Raw genomic sequence first — 18071 nt, 5'->3', positions numbered from 1 at the left:
TCTGACACAGAGTACTTTATATGAAGAGTTAATTTCCAAAACACTATATAAAAACTGGAAAAAACTCTAAAATCTAGAGAATCAATAGAGGAATTGTTTTCATTTTGCAGTCACTTTGTAAGAGTAGATGTCACTATTTTCAAATGGTGCTTTCTTTCATTTTGGATTCTAACTCCTCATTTTCAGTCTAGGTCTCAATATATGATGTCAAAAATACACAATCCCCAAATAAAAAGAAAAAGCCACACAGCCAGTCGGTGAAAAAGATGAACGTTTCTCAGTTTATTTATGTACAGGTGTTCAGATGAATGGTGGAGTCAAGTACAGAGGCATTTAGATTTCTGACAAACTTCAGAAAAGTAAGACTGACAGTTCTGGAGTATTTCTGTCTTAGAACAATAGAGAGAAAAAAAAACAATCTTAGCTGGGGAAAGAAAACTCTTGACTAAGTTACTGAAAGAAAAAAAGAAAAGAAAAAAACATGCTCCGAAGTTGAAGGACTGTAAAATATGTACACTTCTAGCATCCTGACTGTTACCTTAATCTGTACATATTTCTTAGAAGCAGATTTTGTCGACGTAAAAGCTTAGGATTCCTTTCAGTTTTATCCATTCAAATTCCTCCTAAATAAATAATATCTCATTTCACACACATACAAATAATCCAATCTCAAGCCATAAATGATTTTTAAAAAAAAAAGAAAAAAAAAGAAAAGAAAAACTAGATACACACTTTTACCTAAATCACAAAATTAGTTTAGTAGTACCGGCAAAACATAAACAGTGCATCATTATTACTCAGGGCAGGAAACTATCTTTCTCATCCGCTGGTCAAAGCGGCTGGTGGAACCAAAATTTAAAAGCCACTTTCATTATTTCACCAGCCAAGTTGCTTTTTTTAGAAAAACTGGATTGGTTACCTGCCAAAGTGGCTGGTAGAACAGACAAGTTTACCAGCCACAGCCAAATTTCCCCAGCATCGAGGCTGGTGGCTGGTGATAATTTCCCAACCTGGTGTTACTTTATGTTCATCACACAACAAACAAGGAAACTTACTCCTAAACAAGACTCAATTAAAACAGAGGATAAACTTGCAGCTGCCGTAGTTGTCAAAGGCCAAATTGTTTTAAAGACAAAGTTGTTTGCCATCATTTGCTATGGCAACACCAACGCCGTTCAGAAGTGATGGCCCATGGGAAACCGAGCCATCACCTACTGTTTAAAGTTGAATAAAATCTCAAAATGTAAGAACCAACAAAACTTGTTTTTTTTTAAACTTTAAAATACTTGTATCAAATATTGGTTGTGACTAACGTACAAAACCAAAACAGAACCGACCACAAAAGAAATCAAAAGAACCAAGGTGTTATTTGGGCACGGGTGAGTGGACAAGACGCGTCCTCACAATTTATTAGCAGATTGGTCACAAGAAGAAAAAAAAGCAACACACGTTTTACAGAGAAATAGAAAAGGAAAGGGCGAAAAAAAAACAGCCAACATGAGAACAGAAATATATTTCACCTAAAAACCAACGTGTTAACTACGTCACATTTCTGTACAGTGGCCAACCCTTTCAGAGAAGTACATGAGTACACAAGGATGCAGTAAAGTAGTACATAGTACACGAGTATGCAGATGTACAACAGGGATGTTTGCCAGCTCCTCTGTATTGCATGCATTCTGTATTCTACTGAACCAAGGTGCTTCTGTATGCAGACTGATTTTCAACGCCTGCGTCAAGACTATGAGGAACTTCACAAGGCTGCACTTGTGGTGCCGGATCTCACACACACACACACGCATGTGCATGCAAACACATACGTGACGCATTCGCACAGACATACATTACACACACACGCGCGCACACACACACACAGAACCCCACACACACACACACAAAAGACAGACACAGAAACACCCCCTCTACCCTCTTTGTCACTTAAAAAAAAAAGAAAGAAACAAGAACTAAAACACAAGTCCGCCCACGCCAGTTCAACTTTCCCAGAATGAGGGAATAAATTAGCTCCTTAAAATGCTTCTTTATAAAAGAAAAATAGATATTTATATAACTGTACAAATTATCTATACAGCGTAAAGACAGGGGGCACGGTAAGAAGGGAAAACATCTCCAGAAATAAGACCGATTCTGGCTCTAGCACCCTTATCCCTCCATCGCATGCGTCGCTCTTCTCCTTTATTCGCAGGAGATGGAGCATCCCTCGCTCTGCCCGACAAGGCCAAGTTCTCCAGAGAACGACAGGACTTTGCAATGAGTCTCTCTCTCTCCATCCATCCATCCATCCATCCATCCACCCTCGTTCTTTCTGTGTCCAGGGACAGGAATGGATGACCGGGCTGAGCGCAGGGAGAGCGCCATCTCTCTGTTTTACACTGCTGAGTCGGACCAGTTCTGCCTAGCTGCGGTCTGGTCTGATCCGCCCTGCGGCTCCATCGTCAGTAGCTCTACTACAGTTCAGTCCACTCAGTGGGAATCGATGCTTCCAGGGTCCCAACACTTGACCCGTTCGTCTAGAAACCCCTCTCTTCCTCTCAGCCGGAGTCTGAGTCGCTTGTGTCGGAGGATGAGGACGAAGAGGAGGAGGAAGAGGAGTCCGAGGAGGAGCTGCTGGCGCTGAGGCGCGACGGCTGGGCGTGGGGCTCCGCCGCCGTGGGCTTCTCTGCTGGAGAAAACAAACGCACACAATCAAAGATGATTTAGCGCACAGCCAGCATCTACAATGATTTAGGTAAAACCAAATCAATAGGATCTATGCAAAGAAACTTGACTGCATTCGACAGACAATACATTTCCATTTTTATTATGTATCTGCAAATTGAGGGAAAATTTAAGGTAATGAAAAATATCACAAGATCCTTTTCTCATAATTATGATAAAACATCTTATTATGAGAACAAACGTTTTCTCAAGATGAACGCGATACACTTCTATACATGACAGAAGCTTGAGGGTAAAATGCATTTGAGTGCAGTGGCCTTCCTGCAAAATAAATAGCTTCTACACATCAGCCAAGACAGAGTCTGAGTTTGACAGGATAAACATTTGAAACCAGGCCACAAAACAGCAGTGACAGATTCAGAAGCAGACAGACCGAAGCTGCCAAGTGCAATTCCACTCTGCATAAAGAAAATGCTCAGACTAGCCTAAACACAGCAGCCTTCCTACAAATTAAGTTTCAGATATCCAGCCAAGACTGAGTTTGACTGTGTGGTCCAAACAGACTGCGAACCAGCAGTGATATAAATCTGGATGTACACTTGGTCGACCTGCTAAACACTTCAGAGTTCCTACATATTTTCCATTTTTAAATCCCAGACCTCAGCTTCTACCAACTACTTAACCCTCTTTGTTTTACACCTTTGACTTCAGGTTAGTTAACATCACCAGACAAATACCTGGCGGTATACACAGACTCTCAGAGGCAAGAGATTTGCAATGTGGTGTTTTTTCCTAATTTTCACTTGATTTTTGGTGTTTCTCCCCAATCTTTTAAGAACAGGAAATTATGAAGATGATTTTTCCAGAGTTGCGCAGGACCCATAACACTGTATTCCTATAGACAGCAGTATGGAGGACTTACGTTTGGCCTTAGGAGGCTTCTTTCCGGAGTTGAGCTGTCCGCTGACGTCCAGCAGCCTTCTCTCCAGCTCCAGCTGCTTCTCCAGAGCCAGCTCTTCACGTGATTTGCCAGCGCCGCCCTTCTTACTCGCTACATGCACAGAGAAGAGAGGACCTGAGTTAGGTGGAGGTATACTGCATTACGTGGTCATAGATCTATAGCTGATGGACTACACTGAATGTCTCAAAGCTACAATTTAGCATCTTATTTAACTTGTACTAACTGCATGAGGAGGATTTTGTGTAGCAAGGTTCTAAATTTATTACCCACATTCATAGTATGGTAGTGTCCAGCATATGACATACTGCTGTTGTCAGAGAGAAATCATCATCAAGAAAGCATATTATCAAGCATATATGTATTTTTTTAAACTATAAAATGGGTTAACAGGAGTGTGTTTTTTCCCTGAAACAGCAGCGACACTACCACGTCTATCCTCCACCTCACTCTACTCACTGTACGGCTTACGGGGTTTCTTCCTCAGACACGTCATGACGTATCTCTCCAGCTCCCGTAGCGTCGACGGCTTCAGCGTCTCGAAGTCGATCTCGATCTCCTCGGGGTTGGTGTCTCGGAGCGAGGGCTCGCGGGCCTGGATGATGTAGACGACGCGGCCCAGCTTCTCCCCCGGCAGCTTGTTGATGTCCAGGCTGAGCTGGCGCTTCTCGTCGTACGACATGGGCGCCGTCTCCTCCTCCTCGTCCGAGTCGTAGTGAGGCAGCATGGCGGCGGGGTCCACGCGCTGCATGTTCAACGTCACGGCGCCCTTCTTGGATCTGATGGAAGAGAGGAGGGGAGGGGGATGGAGATTGTTACAAGAGGAATAAAGAGGGAATTTTGGATTTTTTTTGGAGATATCCAAAATCTCAAATAGCTATTTCTATTTTTTTTTCTGTAGAAATACACAGTCTTATCAGCCTAATCACAAAGTGAGGTTGCAAAAAAAAGAGCATCCCATCCCCTCTAATTGAGATGCTATAGATTCACTATATTAACCAAATTAAATTCTGGTGTTGGCTATGGACACTTCTCCACCCACAGGAAGTGACGATTCAAAACTTAAGAGCAAAACAGCAGTGAGCAGCGCTCCGTCCAGAGAAAACTGGACTCACTCTTAGATCTTTTTCCTCTCTCGTCTCTTTGCTTTCCTTTGGTATAAAGCATCACAGACCGGTCGGGTTGGTAAACATGAGCAAGCTGTGTGCAGTTTACTGACCTCACCTTACAGGCTTTCTGGGTACAGAGGTACAAATTTACAAAGTTACCTCTCACTGCCATTTAGAGTTGCCAATGTGCAAAGTTGCCATGTGCAACTTTAGCTACATAACTAGATAACTAGAATAACAATTTCCTGTTTGTCAAGACAAGGAGTTTGTAAAAACAAAACATTGCAAGATGTTAACAACAAGCCCAAAACTCTGTCTGATAGCTCAATGGATAGAGCAAGGCTCTAACACTGCCAGAGTTTGGGTTCCATTTCCACTGGGGTGAAGATGCACCTGTGGTACTCTGGATAAAAGCAACCACCACATGGCCTAGAAAATACACTATGCATCATATATAGCAGCAATTCCACCCGTGTCCAGCAGGTGTCACCACTCACTTGCTCTTGTTGTTCTTCCTGCCCGGTGTCTTCTTGCCCTGTATGGCAGGCGTCGCCACTGCCTTGTTGCTCTTGGCTTTGGGCGTCTTGGTGATTTTGGGGGCCTTGGCCGGCCGAATTGGCGCCGGCTCCTCCTCTATCCTCCGATGCTTCTCTTTCTCTGGCTTTTTCTTCTTTTTCTTGTCTTTCTTCTCTTTCTTCTTCTTGGGTTTGACGATGGGACCCTGGGAGAGGGCGGTGAGCTGCTCGTGTACGGCTTTCAGCTGGAGGGAGGCAGAGAGAGAGAGAGAGAGAGAGGTGGAAAGGAAAACAGAAAAAGGAGGAAAAGAGATAGCAAAATTAATGCATCATGTTATGAGTTTATGCAATCCTAGTGTGATTCAGGTGTATGCATGGGAAACACTAAATTGGGGGCTGTTTTCTGTTTCTGATTTGGCTCATGAATTAGTTTTTGCTGGTGAAAAAGTACCCTGATGTATGTGTGTGTCCGTCTGAATCGTGTGTGTGTGTGTGTGTGTGTGTGTGTGTGTGTGTGTGTGTGCGGGTACAGCCGTGTACACACCTGTTCCTGCAGCTCTGCCAGGCGGTTTGCCCTCTCCTCCTCAGAGTCGGAGCTGGGGCTGCTCTCACTCTCCTCGCTTTCGCTGCTGACCTCACTCTCCGACGAGGAAGAGGAGGAGGAGGAGGAAGAGGAGGAGCTAGGGGGCGCCGGCGGCTCGTCTGGCATCTTAGCAAAGCAGAACTCAAAGACATCCTGTAAAGAGAAAACAGGAGTGTGAAAAACAGCATGGTGATTTGTGGCAGAGGGGGTTTTGGGGAATGAGGAGAAACCAATAGCAAAACTGTGAGTTGGATATATGTAAAAAATAAATCCTTAAAAAAAAATGATAAATCATATCAATGGAAAAAGAGTAGTTACCTGTAGTTTCCTGGCCATGGCCACCACATCATGATCAGGGGGGTTGTACTTGTAGCAGTTGGAGAACATCAGTCTGACGTCTGCAGAGAACTGCTGGGCCTCACGATACTCTCTGCTGTCCATCTTCCTCTGCAGACAAGAAGAGAGAGGAGAAGAAGAGATTTTAGACTTGTACTGTGTTTACAAACTCTCCAAATGTATCTGCTCGCCACTGTGTAAGGTTTGGAATCACTGGAATTTTTTAATACTGGTTTCAATGCTTCGAATTTTACTTTTTCCAGACCTTAATTTCTTGACTGGATTGGATTACAAGAGATTTTGGTCTGTGTTCAACACGATGCCCATAGTGGCTAGGCAATATGACAGCTAGGCCACATCAGCTGACGCTTATTCTTTCCCAACAATAAATATATCTGAAACAACAGTGGGTATACAGCTACATATAAAGTCATAGTCATAGTCATACATGTATCTGGAACAGTATTTTCATTTTTTTGTCCAATTTCTAAACTGTCAAATCATCATAATTGTTTCTCATACTTTTTTTTCATTCACAGAAACATTGTACCAATGAGCTTCTGATAAACAAAATAAGGCTATTATCACATTTGTCCATTTATCTCAGAACACCAAAATACACAATTGCAAAACACATCAAGTCTGTTTTTGTAGCACCCAAAGGGGAATAACTAGAAGACTAGCTTCATGATTTAAAGCTATTTTCACATTAGTGAAAAGGCGCTGTTGCCGTGGCACATGTTGCCCTGCTTCCATTCTGCACCTGCTAAGATAACTGCATTCCAGGGCAGAACTGAACACAGAGGAGAGCATCGCCTTGCTCTGCAGTGTGTGTGCGCGTGTGTATGTGTCCAAGACATGTACCTTGATGGAGCTGAGGTCCATGGGCTGCTTAATGATGTCGTGGTAGTCGTGGAGACCGAGCGACGAGGCGTCGACGGGCTTGTAGAAGGGCCAGGCGTACGCTGCGTGCTTCTTGGACAGCAGCTCCTTCAGGACCCCGTTGCAGTAGCGCAGCTGGGGGCTCAGCTTGCTGCGTCTCACCGGCTGTGGCAGCATGGAATCCGGTAAGTCCTTCTTAGGAGGCTTGATGGGGCGCCCGCTCACCCCCCTCCTACCCCCCGTTGGAGTTTTGGTACCCATCATGCCCCCTCCGCGGCCCATGCCCATCCCCATGCCCTGGCCGAGTCCGAGGCCCTGGTTCATCCCCAGGCCGGAGCTGTGGTCCACCCCCAGAGAGGTGAGGGTGAGCGGGGAGTCGTGACCGACGCCCATCCCCAAGCTGATGCCGCCGACACCCATGGTGCCCATGATGGGCATGGGCATGGCCATGGTGGTGGGGGTGGTGGTGTCCGCTTTCCGCTTCACACCCTTTTTCTGTGGTTGGAGAGAGGAAGGGGGAAGAAAGGAGCAGGGAGAAACACACACGCTTAGTCCATGGGCTTTGATTCATTTTTATTCAAAATACTACCAAACAACAAACAACCTTAAACTTCCATTATGTTCATATCTTTAATTATTCTCTACACCAACGAATACTTATTTGGTGTGAATGATGCATTTTCTTCTCTACAATGTACTTGTTGCTCTATAGATGCAATATACATAGTGTATGAAAGTAATGGAATGGCTCTCGAGGCCTTTCAGTATAGATGCACAGAGCATCTAAAGAGATTTTGGCTGGTGTTTGGAATGATGTATGCTGACAGTGGCTGACAATGATTTTCATGTACAAGATCCCCTATCTGACGTGTATTAGACCAAGAACTTCCATTTGCTAAGGTTTTGTCCCAAGCAACCCCATCTGATAAATGTTTTTTTTGTTGCTGTCAGATATGACTTGGTACAGAATTATAACTGTCTATACCGTAGGTGGGGTGATAACAGCAGAAACACTGAAACCTGCAAACAAAACACCCATTCTTACACGTTCTGTCAGTTCAAAGAAGTGAAATTAAACTCATTAAACCCTCATTCTGCTGGGGACCTGCTGAAACCCCCTCAAGGACCCCTGTTGGTCCCTATGACTCACTTTGGAAATCCCTGGACAAGGCCTTATCGCTCGAGAACTGAAGATTATTCTTCACCACCACGAAGATGAATGACTGAGTCTACAACTGCATAAAATATGTAGTCATATGTTTATCAGAAAACTTTTGTCCCATACTTTAACACACTTTCTGTCTAGATCCAAAAACTTGGACAAATCAAAATTCAACTTCTATGTTTTTCCAGACCTCCATAGGAACCCTGTCAACTATTACCTTTGCAGTGGGCTGTGTGGGAGGCAGACCCATGACAGCTGGGGTGCTCTGTGCAGTAGGCAGGGTGGGGGGCAGGCTCTTGGTCAGGAGCGTCTGCGGGGGAGTGGACAGGAGGGAGTCGGGGGTTTCCGGGGTGGGAGGGGAGTACGCCGACTGGGAGACAGCTGGGACCTGGTGGGCCGTCGTCACTCCTCCAGAGACTGGGAGGCAGAGGGAGGGAGGGAGACAGAGGGAGGGTAGATTGAGAGAAAGAGAAAGGTGAATATGATACAATGAAAAGACATTTACTGATGTGCGTGTGTTTGTGTCCACACACAAACATGTGTATGTGCAAGTACATGTATCTGTATGTGTTTTTATGTAAGTATGGTGATTATGGAATACATCTGCATGGTGGTCTGTGTCTGAATGCCTGTGTCGGTGCTCACCTGTACTGCCCCGGCCTTTCCTGCCAGGTTTTCCCGGTTTGCCCCGCGGAGGCGGAGGGGGCAGCTCTATCTCTTCCTGGGGCATCTGAGCCACTTTCTGCAGGAAGGCCTTCTCCAGAGACTGGGCCATCAGCACTATGTCGTCTGTAGGCTGCGGAGGGGGAAGCGAGTCAGGACAAAAAGGCGTTGAAAGTTGAACTCTTACATGCCATGAAAGTCAACTTATCACTTGCACATATTTCTAAACACATTTTAAAACACCCTGCCATCACCTAATGGATTATATTAACATCAACAAATTGATTACTTTTCAATAAGTTAGAATAAAACATATTTGCCATTAAATGATGTGGATATCTACAGCAGTGTCTCCAATTCTTGTTTACATTTCACAAAGGGGCAGATTCGCTTTCCTTACATCTAAAACTGAAACGTTCCTGCAACGGAAAAACAGCTGCCACATGCATGAAATTATTCCCCAGGGATTTGAATTATATTAGGTTTTGCAGCCTGTGTTGTGAATACAAAAAGCAGCATGTTTGCCACATGTCCAGGCAGTGGCAGTGGCAGCTGGCATGAAACAGTATCTTGCCAGGTTGTCTCAGGCTTTCACTCGCGCGCTCTCTCTCTCTCTTTCTCAGACACACACGCACACCCTCTTACCTTGCTAAGGACATAGCAGTTGGTGAGCAGTGCATTAACTCAAGCACACACACACACACACACAGTCTTACCTTGTTGTAGATGTAGCAGTTGGTGAACATGGTGTTAAAGTCCTGCATGCATTCGCTGGCACTGCGGTAGTAGTTATTCTCTAGTCTCTTCTTAATGGTCCCCATGTCCATGGGCTGTTTGATGATCTTATGATAGTCCTGGAGGGAGACAGAGACATTCTCAGGGTAGGAAACAGTGGCCAAGTAGAGTTTTAGAATGGAACATGCAAACATTTTTTTTCTGCATCCAGTAAAGCCACAGTCTTCTGTTGGCCACTGAGTAGATTAAATTTTTCGGTGATGTAATGAGGATAAGAGGGCATGAAACAAGGCAGGAAACCCAAAAATGGGAACCTCTGCAAAAGAAATGAGGCTGAGGATTCCACAGAAAAATCTAAAATGATGAAATTTTGGAAAAATGCAAGTCTATTGTTTTCTTTTTATGTACAGGGGGACAAAGAGGTCATTTTATGTCTTCTAATTTACTTTTATTTATTAAGAGCAAAGCTGAATTGGAAGGGACATTAAATTATTTTAAACTGGGATAGAAAACACTTCAAAGAGAGTCCCGTGGCTGCAATCTCTAAGAAAGCCTGACTGTGATTAATTTAACTTTATGCATCAGGACAGAGCTGCACCGGCTATTCCTAACTTCTTCCTTAAGTTAGGGTGTAAAGCTTCTACTAGAGGCAAAGATAGTTTGTAACTAGTCAGCTACTAAATTTGGTTGCACTATGTGTAACTTAGTAACACTTACTTAACATAACTTAGAAGGGTCTTGGTCGTCCATAAAGTAATGTACAGTTGCACAAAATTATCTTATTAGTTATCTTATTAATCTAGCTGGTTTGATCCAATGAGCATCCTTGTCATTTGTAAACACGGCAGTAATTTAACACTGGTGTGCCATTTCAGCTTTCACAACCTCTTGAACAGGACTCATAGCAGGCTTTAGGGGACTTAGTGTTGTGTAATAGTTATTCCAGTTGTCCAGATGAGTCCATCTCTTTTTAGCTGTACCAGCTACACTCTGACAGGAATTAGCTTAACACAGCCTTTGGGGTAAAAACTCAGTCAGTCTAACAATTAACATAGTCATGTTGTCTCTCCTCCTACCCTGGAGGCACAGTGAGACACACTGCTGAGTCAAGTTGAATTAGGTGGTATCTAGTATTGTTTTAATTGAGTGAGCAGCAGGATTGTTTCTAGAAAGAAGGAAGTTCCTTCTAGAAACACTCTATTTCTGAGGTGAGTTTTTGTTGACTTAAAAGACATTGCTGCTAGAAGAAGAGCTAATTGGCCTCTGGGTTGAAATATATTAGGCAAGCAACCAGTGGTAACTGGTCGTTGGGTTAAAATATCCATGGAACACCAAGAAATGGATGCAGCTGATATGTAGCGTGCTGCCTATTGTTATCATTGTATTTATTAGCCTTAGAGTTTAGTTTCTGGTCAGCCTGGGCAGCGACACTCACAGGCAGGTTGAGCTTGGCAGCGTCTACGGGTTCATGGAAGGGCCAGGCGAAGTGGTGCCTCCACAGGGACTTGAGCAAGGCTTTCTGTAGGAACTGGAGCTGGTTGGTCATCCTCCCCTGTCGGCTGGGGTCCCTCACCGGCGGCTGTGGGGGTCCTGAGGTGTTCATGTGGCCGAGGGGGGGCAGCCCTGGGCTCTCGAAGCCCTCGTAAAGCAGTGAGGGTTTGCGGATACGTTTCCCCGCCGTGCCAGAACCCTGGTCCATCGCGGAGACTCCCGTCATGCCAATCTCCACCCCAACTAGGGAGCTGTAGAGAGCAGAGAGAGAACTGGTCAGAAGTTAAAGAAGAAGAAAGTAAAGAAGTATTGTTACATGCAAGTAACATGCTGCGAGTGGCATGTGGTAAGAGACTAACAACAATATTAACTCTCCAGCATACCTGCTGAACAGAGAGCTCTCAATTTCATGAAATTTAAAGATCTACAGGCATTGTAGATTGTTGTTGTATTCTCTTGTTCTCATATCTAGCACTACCATAAACTTATCCTGGTGTCTCAGGTTCATCAAGCTGTGTTATTAGTGCTGCTAGTGGTAGAGCACACAGCTGTAACTATGAGGCCGTCACATTAGCATTACATTCTCTACAGACAATTACACATACAAGCATAGACAGATGCACTGTTTTGATTCACCATAGCTCTGTGTAAGCAGTGATATTTTTGCCTGCTTGCCAGCCCAACAAATCCTGGGATTAATACGGAAATTAGTTATGATTGCATTGTGTCATCCTGATTATTATAATGCTGTGTGCTTGTTGGTATATATATTGTATTTTATCCTATCAAATAAATTAACTTAATCCCGCTTGTCCTACCACACTCAAAAGCCTACAGTAAATCCCCTCCACTTGGCACGCATAGCTGCTTGGGTCGGTCACACGTTCCACACATTACCTAGTGAGCACTCATCAGTCTGAGTTGGGATGCACTTCTGCCAAATCAGCGCTCCCACAAACTGTGGAGAATGGGCAAGAATGCCGTCTCCTCCTCTCTCTCCCGATGACACAGGCAGAAACCCCACCCCCACTTCCTCGTCAGAGAAACTGCTCTCCCAAAAGGATTGTGGGTGGGGTTTCAGCTGCCATGTTACAGTAATGACTGGAGTATTTCTAGGGAAATACCCATAACATAGCAGACAAGCTACAAGCAAGCTCCAATATGTTTGCACAGAGTATGTGCAAACATACATCTCTGGTCTACTATACCAGCCACTCTGCCAGGCTGATGATCTCCAAACTGTCATGTGAAGGTCCTACGGTGTTGTAAAAATCCATATGGCCAATTAACAGTAAAAGTGGCAGTTTACCAGCCACTGCAACATGTAGATTGAAGAGGTAGTTTCCCACTGGAGAGTGAGAGAGACCTATATCTATACAGGAATGCCTGAGTCAGGAGCTGCCAGTGGCATTGGCCTTGAAAGCTTCATCACTGCTCCATAACCTGGAATGTGGCTGCGCTGGTTCAGAGCAGCAGACTAGAGTTCGCACCATTGCATCATAACAACCTGATGACCTCTCAGCTCCAGTTGGCTTGCCATGTGTTTTAATGCCCCTGATAACGCATCTCTCCCAGTGGGCATGGTCTTTCATGAATGGAGGCACTGTTGTTAAGAAGGAAGGATGATTACTTCCTGATACTGAGAAACGGCTCAAACAAACACAAGAAGAGGGAGTAATTAAAGCAAACCAAAAGCAAATTTGGCTGTTGGTGTTTGGCAACTTTACCAACCACTTTGGCATGAAACCAGACATCTTTCGGAGGTTTTATCCTATTACAAAAATCCAGCTGGTTAGCAAAATATTTTGGGATTCATTCGCCATTATGGGCCGACAAAAAAGCTTTCTGCCCGAAGACACACCGCTAGATGTAAAGTACTATGTGACCTGACTTACCATTCTGTTGTCTTACAGAGGGGACTACCTAATCTTATTCAGCAACCGTTACCACAGCAACATGTAACCTTAATCCTGCCTACAAATCTGCAAGGCCACCTGGGAAATGCATTTCTACAGAAGGGCAACAAACACTTGCACGGATTTTACTGCCCATTTCGCCAGCGTGGCTCTGGCTACAACGCTAATAACACAGCACCGTTGGACAGTAGGCTGGCATAACCATGGAAACAAAACCCCTACCCCCTACCAACACAAGGGCTGTATTCAGTAGAGTGGAACAGTCACACGCCATCAAGTGTAGGCAGCCAATTACGGCAACACAGACTGGTTAGGCCTATACTAATCCTATACACTTACAGCTTCTCAGCATGCCAATTCTACACCAGTCGCCCCGAGCTGAACTGAACATTTCAGGCCTGGTCCAATTAACAGCCATATTACTGAGCGATACCACCTTTCACTCTGGCATGGATTCTGGTTAATTCCACTACTCCCTTGATAATATCCAGCCAAACACTTATGACTAAATATGCATGCACCCCCTTATTTGCTTTTAATTACAGATGGATAGTGCACTGTAAAACGTCAGACTGTATGTTACTTAATCGGTCACTTTATTCGCCAAGTGCAACAAACGCTCTCGTTCTGATATCGGTGCAGGAACAGTTCCAGCAACTCGCATGGTGACACACTCTGCTGGCCTATTAATGCATCAACTAGCAGCTGGAGGTGGGGCGTGGACCATGTGAATCTAAATTTCTCTGCAATTAAAAAGTAGTTTACTGCCCTAAAGAGAATATAGGGCATCTGTAACGTATTGCGTTGTCCCGCAACATATGCAGTCCGACGCTGCCCTTTACTTCAGACCTTAATAGAACAGTATGAACTCACCATAACCCGTCTCCGCTGGCCTACTGACACAAAAACTATGAAAACAAATCCTGCTCCCATGTCCAAAGGGTAAACAGGGGCATTTAGGGTAAACTCTTGACACACAGTCTATACGTTTTCCATAAAAGGCCCGAGCTACTTGACTTCTGTTGAAAATTTAGATTTATCTGCAGTCACATTCTGAGATGTTATGTTAATTGCTTGTTGCTTCACTGTTGGCAAACATTTGGTAATCTAAATGAGTAAATCTCACACTTGCCATTTAACAGCAAGTGCATTTTTCTAGTCCATTTCAACACCTGCAGGTTAATGTGAGGGCCCTAAACTAAGAGACCCCTTCAAACCGCTGTGACCTTGAAGCAGTTGATGCAAGTGGGAGTCAAGTCTTAATGTGTTTGCATCAGGCAGTGAAAAAGGAACATGGGGCCTTGTTGGGATAGTGGGGGACTTGCATTGCAAGTTAGTCCGTCCTACCTGTAACTCGGGTCCTAGCACTGTAACTGAGCACTATATATGCACTTGCCCAAACTGTACTTGTACACTGAACCAACTTGCTGTATTGTAATTGATAAAAAAGGGAAATAATACAATCAAACACTGATGTATTACACTTACTTGTTTTTTTACAAATGTCAAATTGAGTCCAGACTACAAGCAAAACTGCTTGCTAGTTGACAAACTAGGTTAACAAAGTAAGGAATTAAGTATGAACTAATTCTATTCAGTGTAATAAAGCAAACCGTTTTGAATGATACAACTTTTGGAAACACATTGGACAGTTAATGTACTTTATTATAAAAAGGAAAAGTATTCATGTACATAAAACATTCACAATACTATCTTAAAAATAAAAAAAATAAATCTTATGGTTAGCTGTAAATAAAGTTAACAAAATGGGAGGGGGTAATAAGTTATGAGTGACCAATTCAAGATCAAGAACAAATTTACAAGGGAAAAATGAACTATAATCGGGCATCAGACAAGGTAACTTAAAATCTTGTTTTACTAGTTAAAAAACGACATAAACAGGTTGAGGTGCTAGCTAAATTTGAGTGACATCTGTAACTATTTCAGTTACCAAGCAACTGACTGAAACGTTCCCCAGCAAAATCATGACCAGCCCACTAACAAACACACATTTATTCTGGTAATATAGTTAACTGAATAGTCTTAATTGTTAAACGCCTTAGCTTTCCTGAGCTCTCCTAAACTCAGACAGTAACCATGATGTTGCAACCAACACAACACTGATACCAGTCTGGAAAGCAATGTCGCCATCCCGGTGATCACAACAGCCTCTGACCGTCACATGGCTACAATAACAAACCGGCTAAACAAGCAGGAATACCGGTGCGACCGCACTCGCCTGCCATTTTATCAAACACAAGTTCACACAAACACGGGTCTCGTTTGTCAAAAGCTTTGAATGCTTGCTGTCGGCCGCGAACTGACATGATCCTGCTACTTGCTGGAATTAGCATCCTTAACAGATCCCTTCAGTTCCCTAAAACTAATGTCAGGCAAATTATATCAGATCGTAAACAACCCAGAGAAACAATACAAGAATATAAACAAGGCCTCACACAAAGAGGCCGAGCGACTGCTGCACTGAGTAACGTTATAAGAACCTGTACGGGAAGCTAATGCTAGCCATGTTAGCACCAACTACCAGGCAGTGGGAGAGAGCGGCCAACGGCAGAGGCGCTCCGAAGATGGCGCCGGCGTAGTGCGAACAACAGTCGCAGCTAGTTACAAACCACAAATACCTATTTGTTGTTATGTCCTCAGAAACAATGTCGCTTCTAATCCAGCAACGACGGAATACACGTCTTCCTTCTGCAAACTCATAGTCCATTTCTGTATTCCACCCGGTGTATTACAGCAAAGACAGGCTGTAGATAGCAATTTCTGAGAAAATTAGGAGACATATCTTTACAATATTCCCTCCGATGGAAAGCTGAGAGTCAATTTTACCGGTAGATACCTGTCAAGGGGCGGGTTTAGAGCCATATCCATCAGGATGGATCCGGATTCTGTTTTTAGCTAGGCTGAAAATCAGGATCCGACTCTGTTCGTCCGTTCTCTCCTGTCCCCTCCACAGCGAACGTCTAGATACAGCTTCGTTGAAATGGCGACGATGCGACTACACCCGTTACTTTATAGACCAACCATTCACTCTATTGGGTAGGCTACTCTGGGAAGTATACGCCCCCGATGTTTCTATTCGCTGCTTACAATGTCCGTCAGAGTCACCACACCCCTCGACAACGACACTTCACCAACAATCTTTCGGGCCAACCTATTCGCAAATTCTCGTTGTCCATCAAGGAAACTGCACAGTACTATTGGCCCAACATACCTAGTATTACAGAAATGCTGTTTGTAACTGGCTACTCCACATAATCCTCCACAAAATGCGACAGCTCCGATGCCGCCCTCCTCCTTATCATATTACATTACGTCAACGTGGGCAAAGCAACGGCTGAGATTGGTCAATGAGGTTCTAACGCGGGCTTCCAGGGTAAATGCATAGAAGCCCATTGGTCCTTTCACCAGGTCACGCGCATTCCCCCGAAGCAAGAGCCTCTCCCCATGCGCTCTCCTCTCACCAGAATATCCGCATTTCTGTCTCTCCGAAGAGGCGCACAGCCGCCATCTTGAAGTACAATGTGCCTGTGTATTAAAATCGAATTATTTACAATTGCCATGGTTATACATTAAACAAAACGAAGCATATGCTGTACATTTCGCCTAGAAACACAATTGATAGAGAACTGTTGCTCAAACGCAATTAAAAAGTGGCTCAAAAGTGAATACACACACACAGTCAAACGAGGCCTTGATGGCTCAAACTGCAAAGTAGCCCAATACTATGCTGAAACCCAAATTGATACAATTGTAAATAAAATAGAAAACTGAGGGTTTATGCCCTCCACTTACTTTGCAAAACAATAAAAAGACGACCATACCAAGCTGGGTCACAAGGAACTTGTCCTCCACTGAATGACACAGCAGTTTCCCTTCCTGCCTCCACTGACCTCACACACACATTTGATCACAGTTAAGGACACTTATCCAACCACAAAAAACTGGATTGATTAAACTATAGACAATCAAAATAACATAATCTGAAATGGGCCTTCAGTAAAGTCATGAATACCATACCCAGACCTATGAAGGTTTGAGATTCATAAGACAAAACCCTAAACTATACAGAAGTAAAAAACATTTTTCTGATCTTATACCAAATAAATAACTATCCTAAATTACTTATTACCTTTCAACAAAGCCTCGACTAAGCTCTCTCTACAAATTCAACCATACAAAATGGTTACCTAACCACAGGCGCCCATCCCCCACACCAAGGTTACAGGTTCCCTACAATGTCACTCAAATAAATGATATAAAGTAACACGAGATCGTTAAAATATAAAACATTACTAAACAATTTTGACAACTTAACGCTGTAAAAACACAAAACAAGACAATTGTTTAAACAGAAGTTAATGTTTCTAAAAAAATAAAATAAAATGTTTCCAAAGAAAGTATGACATAAAAACCTTGTATTTAAATAAATACAAATCTCGATTGGTAAATCCCAAAATAATGCGAAACCTTTCTTCAAATAATCTTCTTGTCTTCCACCTCGATACTTTTTAACCAACACATTTCCCTCAAACATGTCCGCCTTCTTCCCCATTCATTGCACAGGGTGGGGGAGGGGGAGTCATGTGATAAAATAAGCCCTAGGCGCACTGTTTATCGAAACTTGAACACGTGGCATTCCGCAAAAAAAGGCAATAAAACATATCCACGGCGTGTCCTTTCTCGCAAAAACATCGTCCCCGTGTCCATACGGTGCTATTTAATAAAGAAATGTGCTCAAATTTAGGGATAAAGTTGGCAAAATACCCGAACAAAGAGCATACTTTCCGTTGGATTTGGATTGTTCCGATTGGGCCAGCCCTGACCACGTGACGCACATCCGCTTCAGTATTATCGATTATGCTATTTCTCGACCTTCCTCTACTGTAATCCATTCATAAGCGCTCCCGTATCTCCCACAACACACTTGTAGTTTCTCGGCTTTTTCTCCTTCAAGGGTTAAAAATTTATATTTTCTCCAGAAAGGGATTGCTGACGATCTCGCGGTCGGTGTTGCAACACGA

At 43.7% G+C, this 18071-nt stretch overlaps 1 protein-coding gene across 3 annotated transcripts; it reads right to left on the bottom strand.

Moving 5' to 3' along the window:
• Nucleotides 1-254: 254 nt before the first annotated feature.
• On the bottom strand, nt 255-18071 carry brd2a (bromodomain containing 2a). 3 transcript variants are annotated; one of them, XM_071924495.2, is made up of 12 exons: nt 15887-18071; nt 11058-11364; nt 9604-9741; nt 8870-9020; nt 8442-8641; nt 7042-7554; nt 6160-6288; nt 5803-5994; nt 5241-5503; nt 4094-4413; nt 3599-3727; nt 255-2680 (listed from the first exon to the last, which is right to left on the bottom strand). In XM_071924495.2, the coding sequence occupies exons 1-12, from the start codon at nt 15916-15918 to the stop codon at nt 2550-2552; spliced, it is 2505 nt and encodes an 834-aa protein (XP_071780596.1). In that variant the 5' UTR covers nt 15919-18071; the 3' UTR covers nt 255-2549. The 3 variants fall into 3 exon arrangements, with proteins under 3 accessions (XP_071780596.1, XP_071780597.1, XP_078146346.1); XM_071924496.2 differs by having other exon boundaries at nt 255-2677; XM_078290220.1 differs by having other exon boundaries at nt 4106-4413.

The sequence above is a fragment of the Centroberyx gerrardi genome, chromosome 19 (assembly GCF_048128805.1).
Source record: "Centroberyx gerrardi isolate f3 chromosome 19, fCenGer3.hap1.cur.20231027, whole genome shotgun sequence".
Classification (NCBI taxonomy): Eukaryota; Metazoa; Chordata; class Actinopteri; order Beryciformes; family Berycidae; genus Centroberyx; species Centroberyx gerrardi.
The sequence above is the reverse complement of the archived record's forward strand: the minus strand, read 5'-3'. Positions and strand labels throughout refer to the sequence as shown.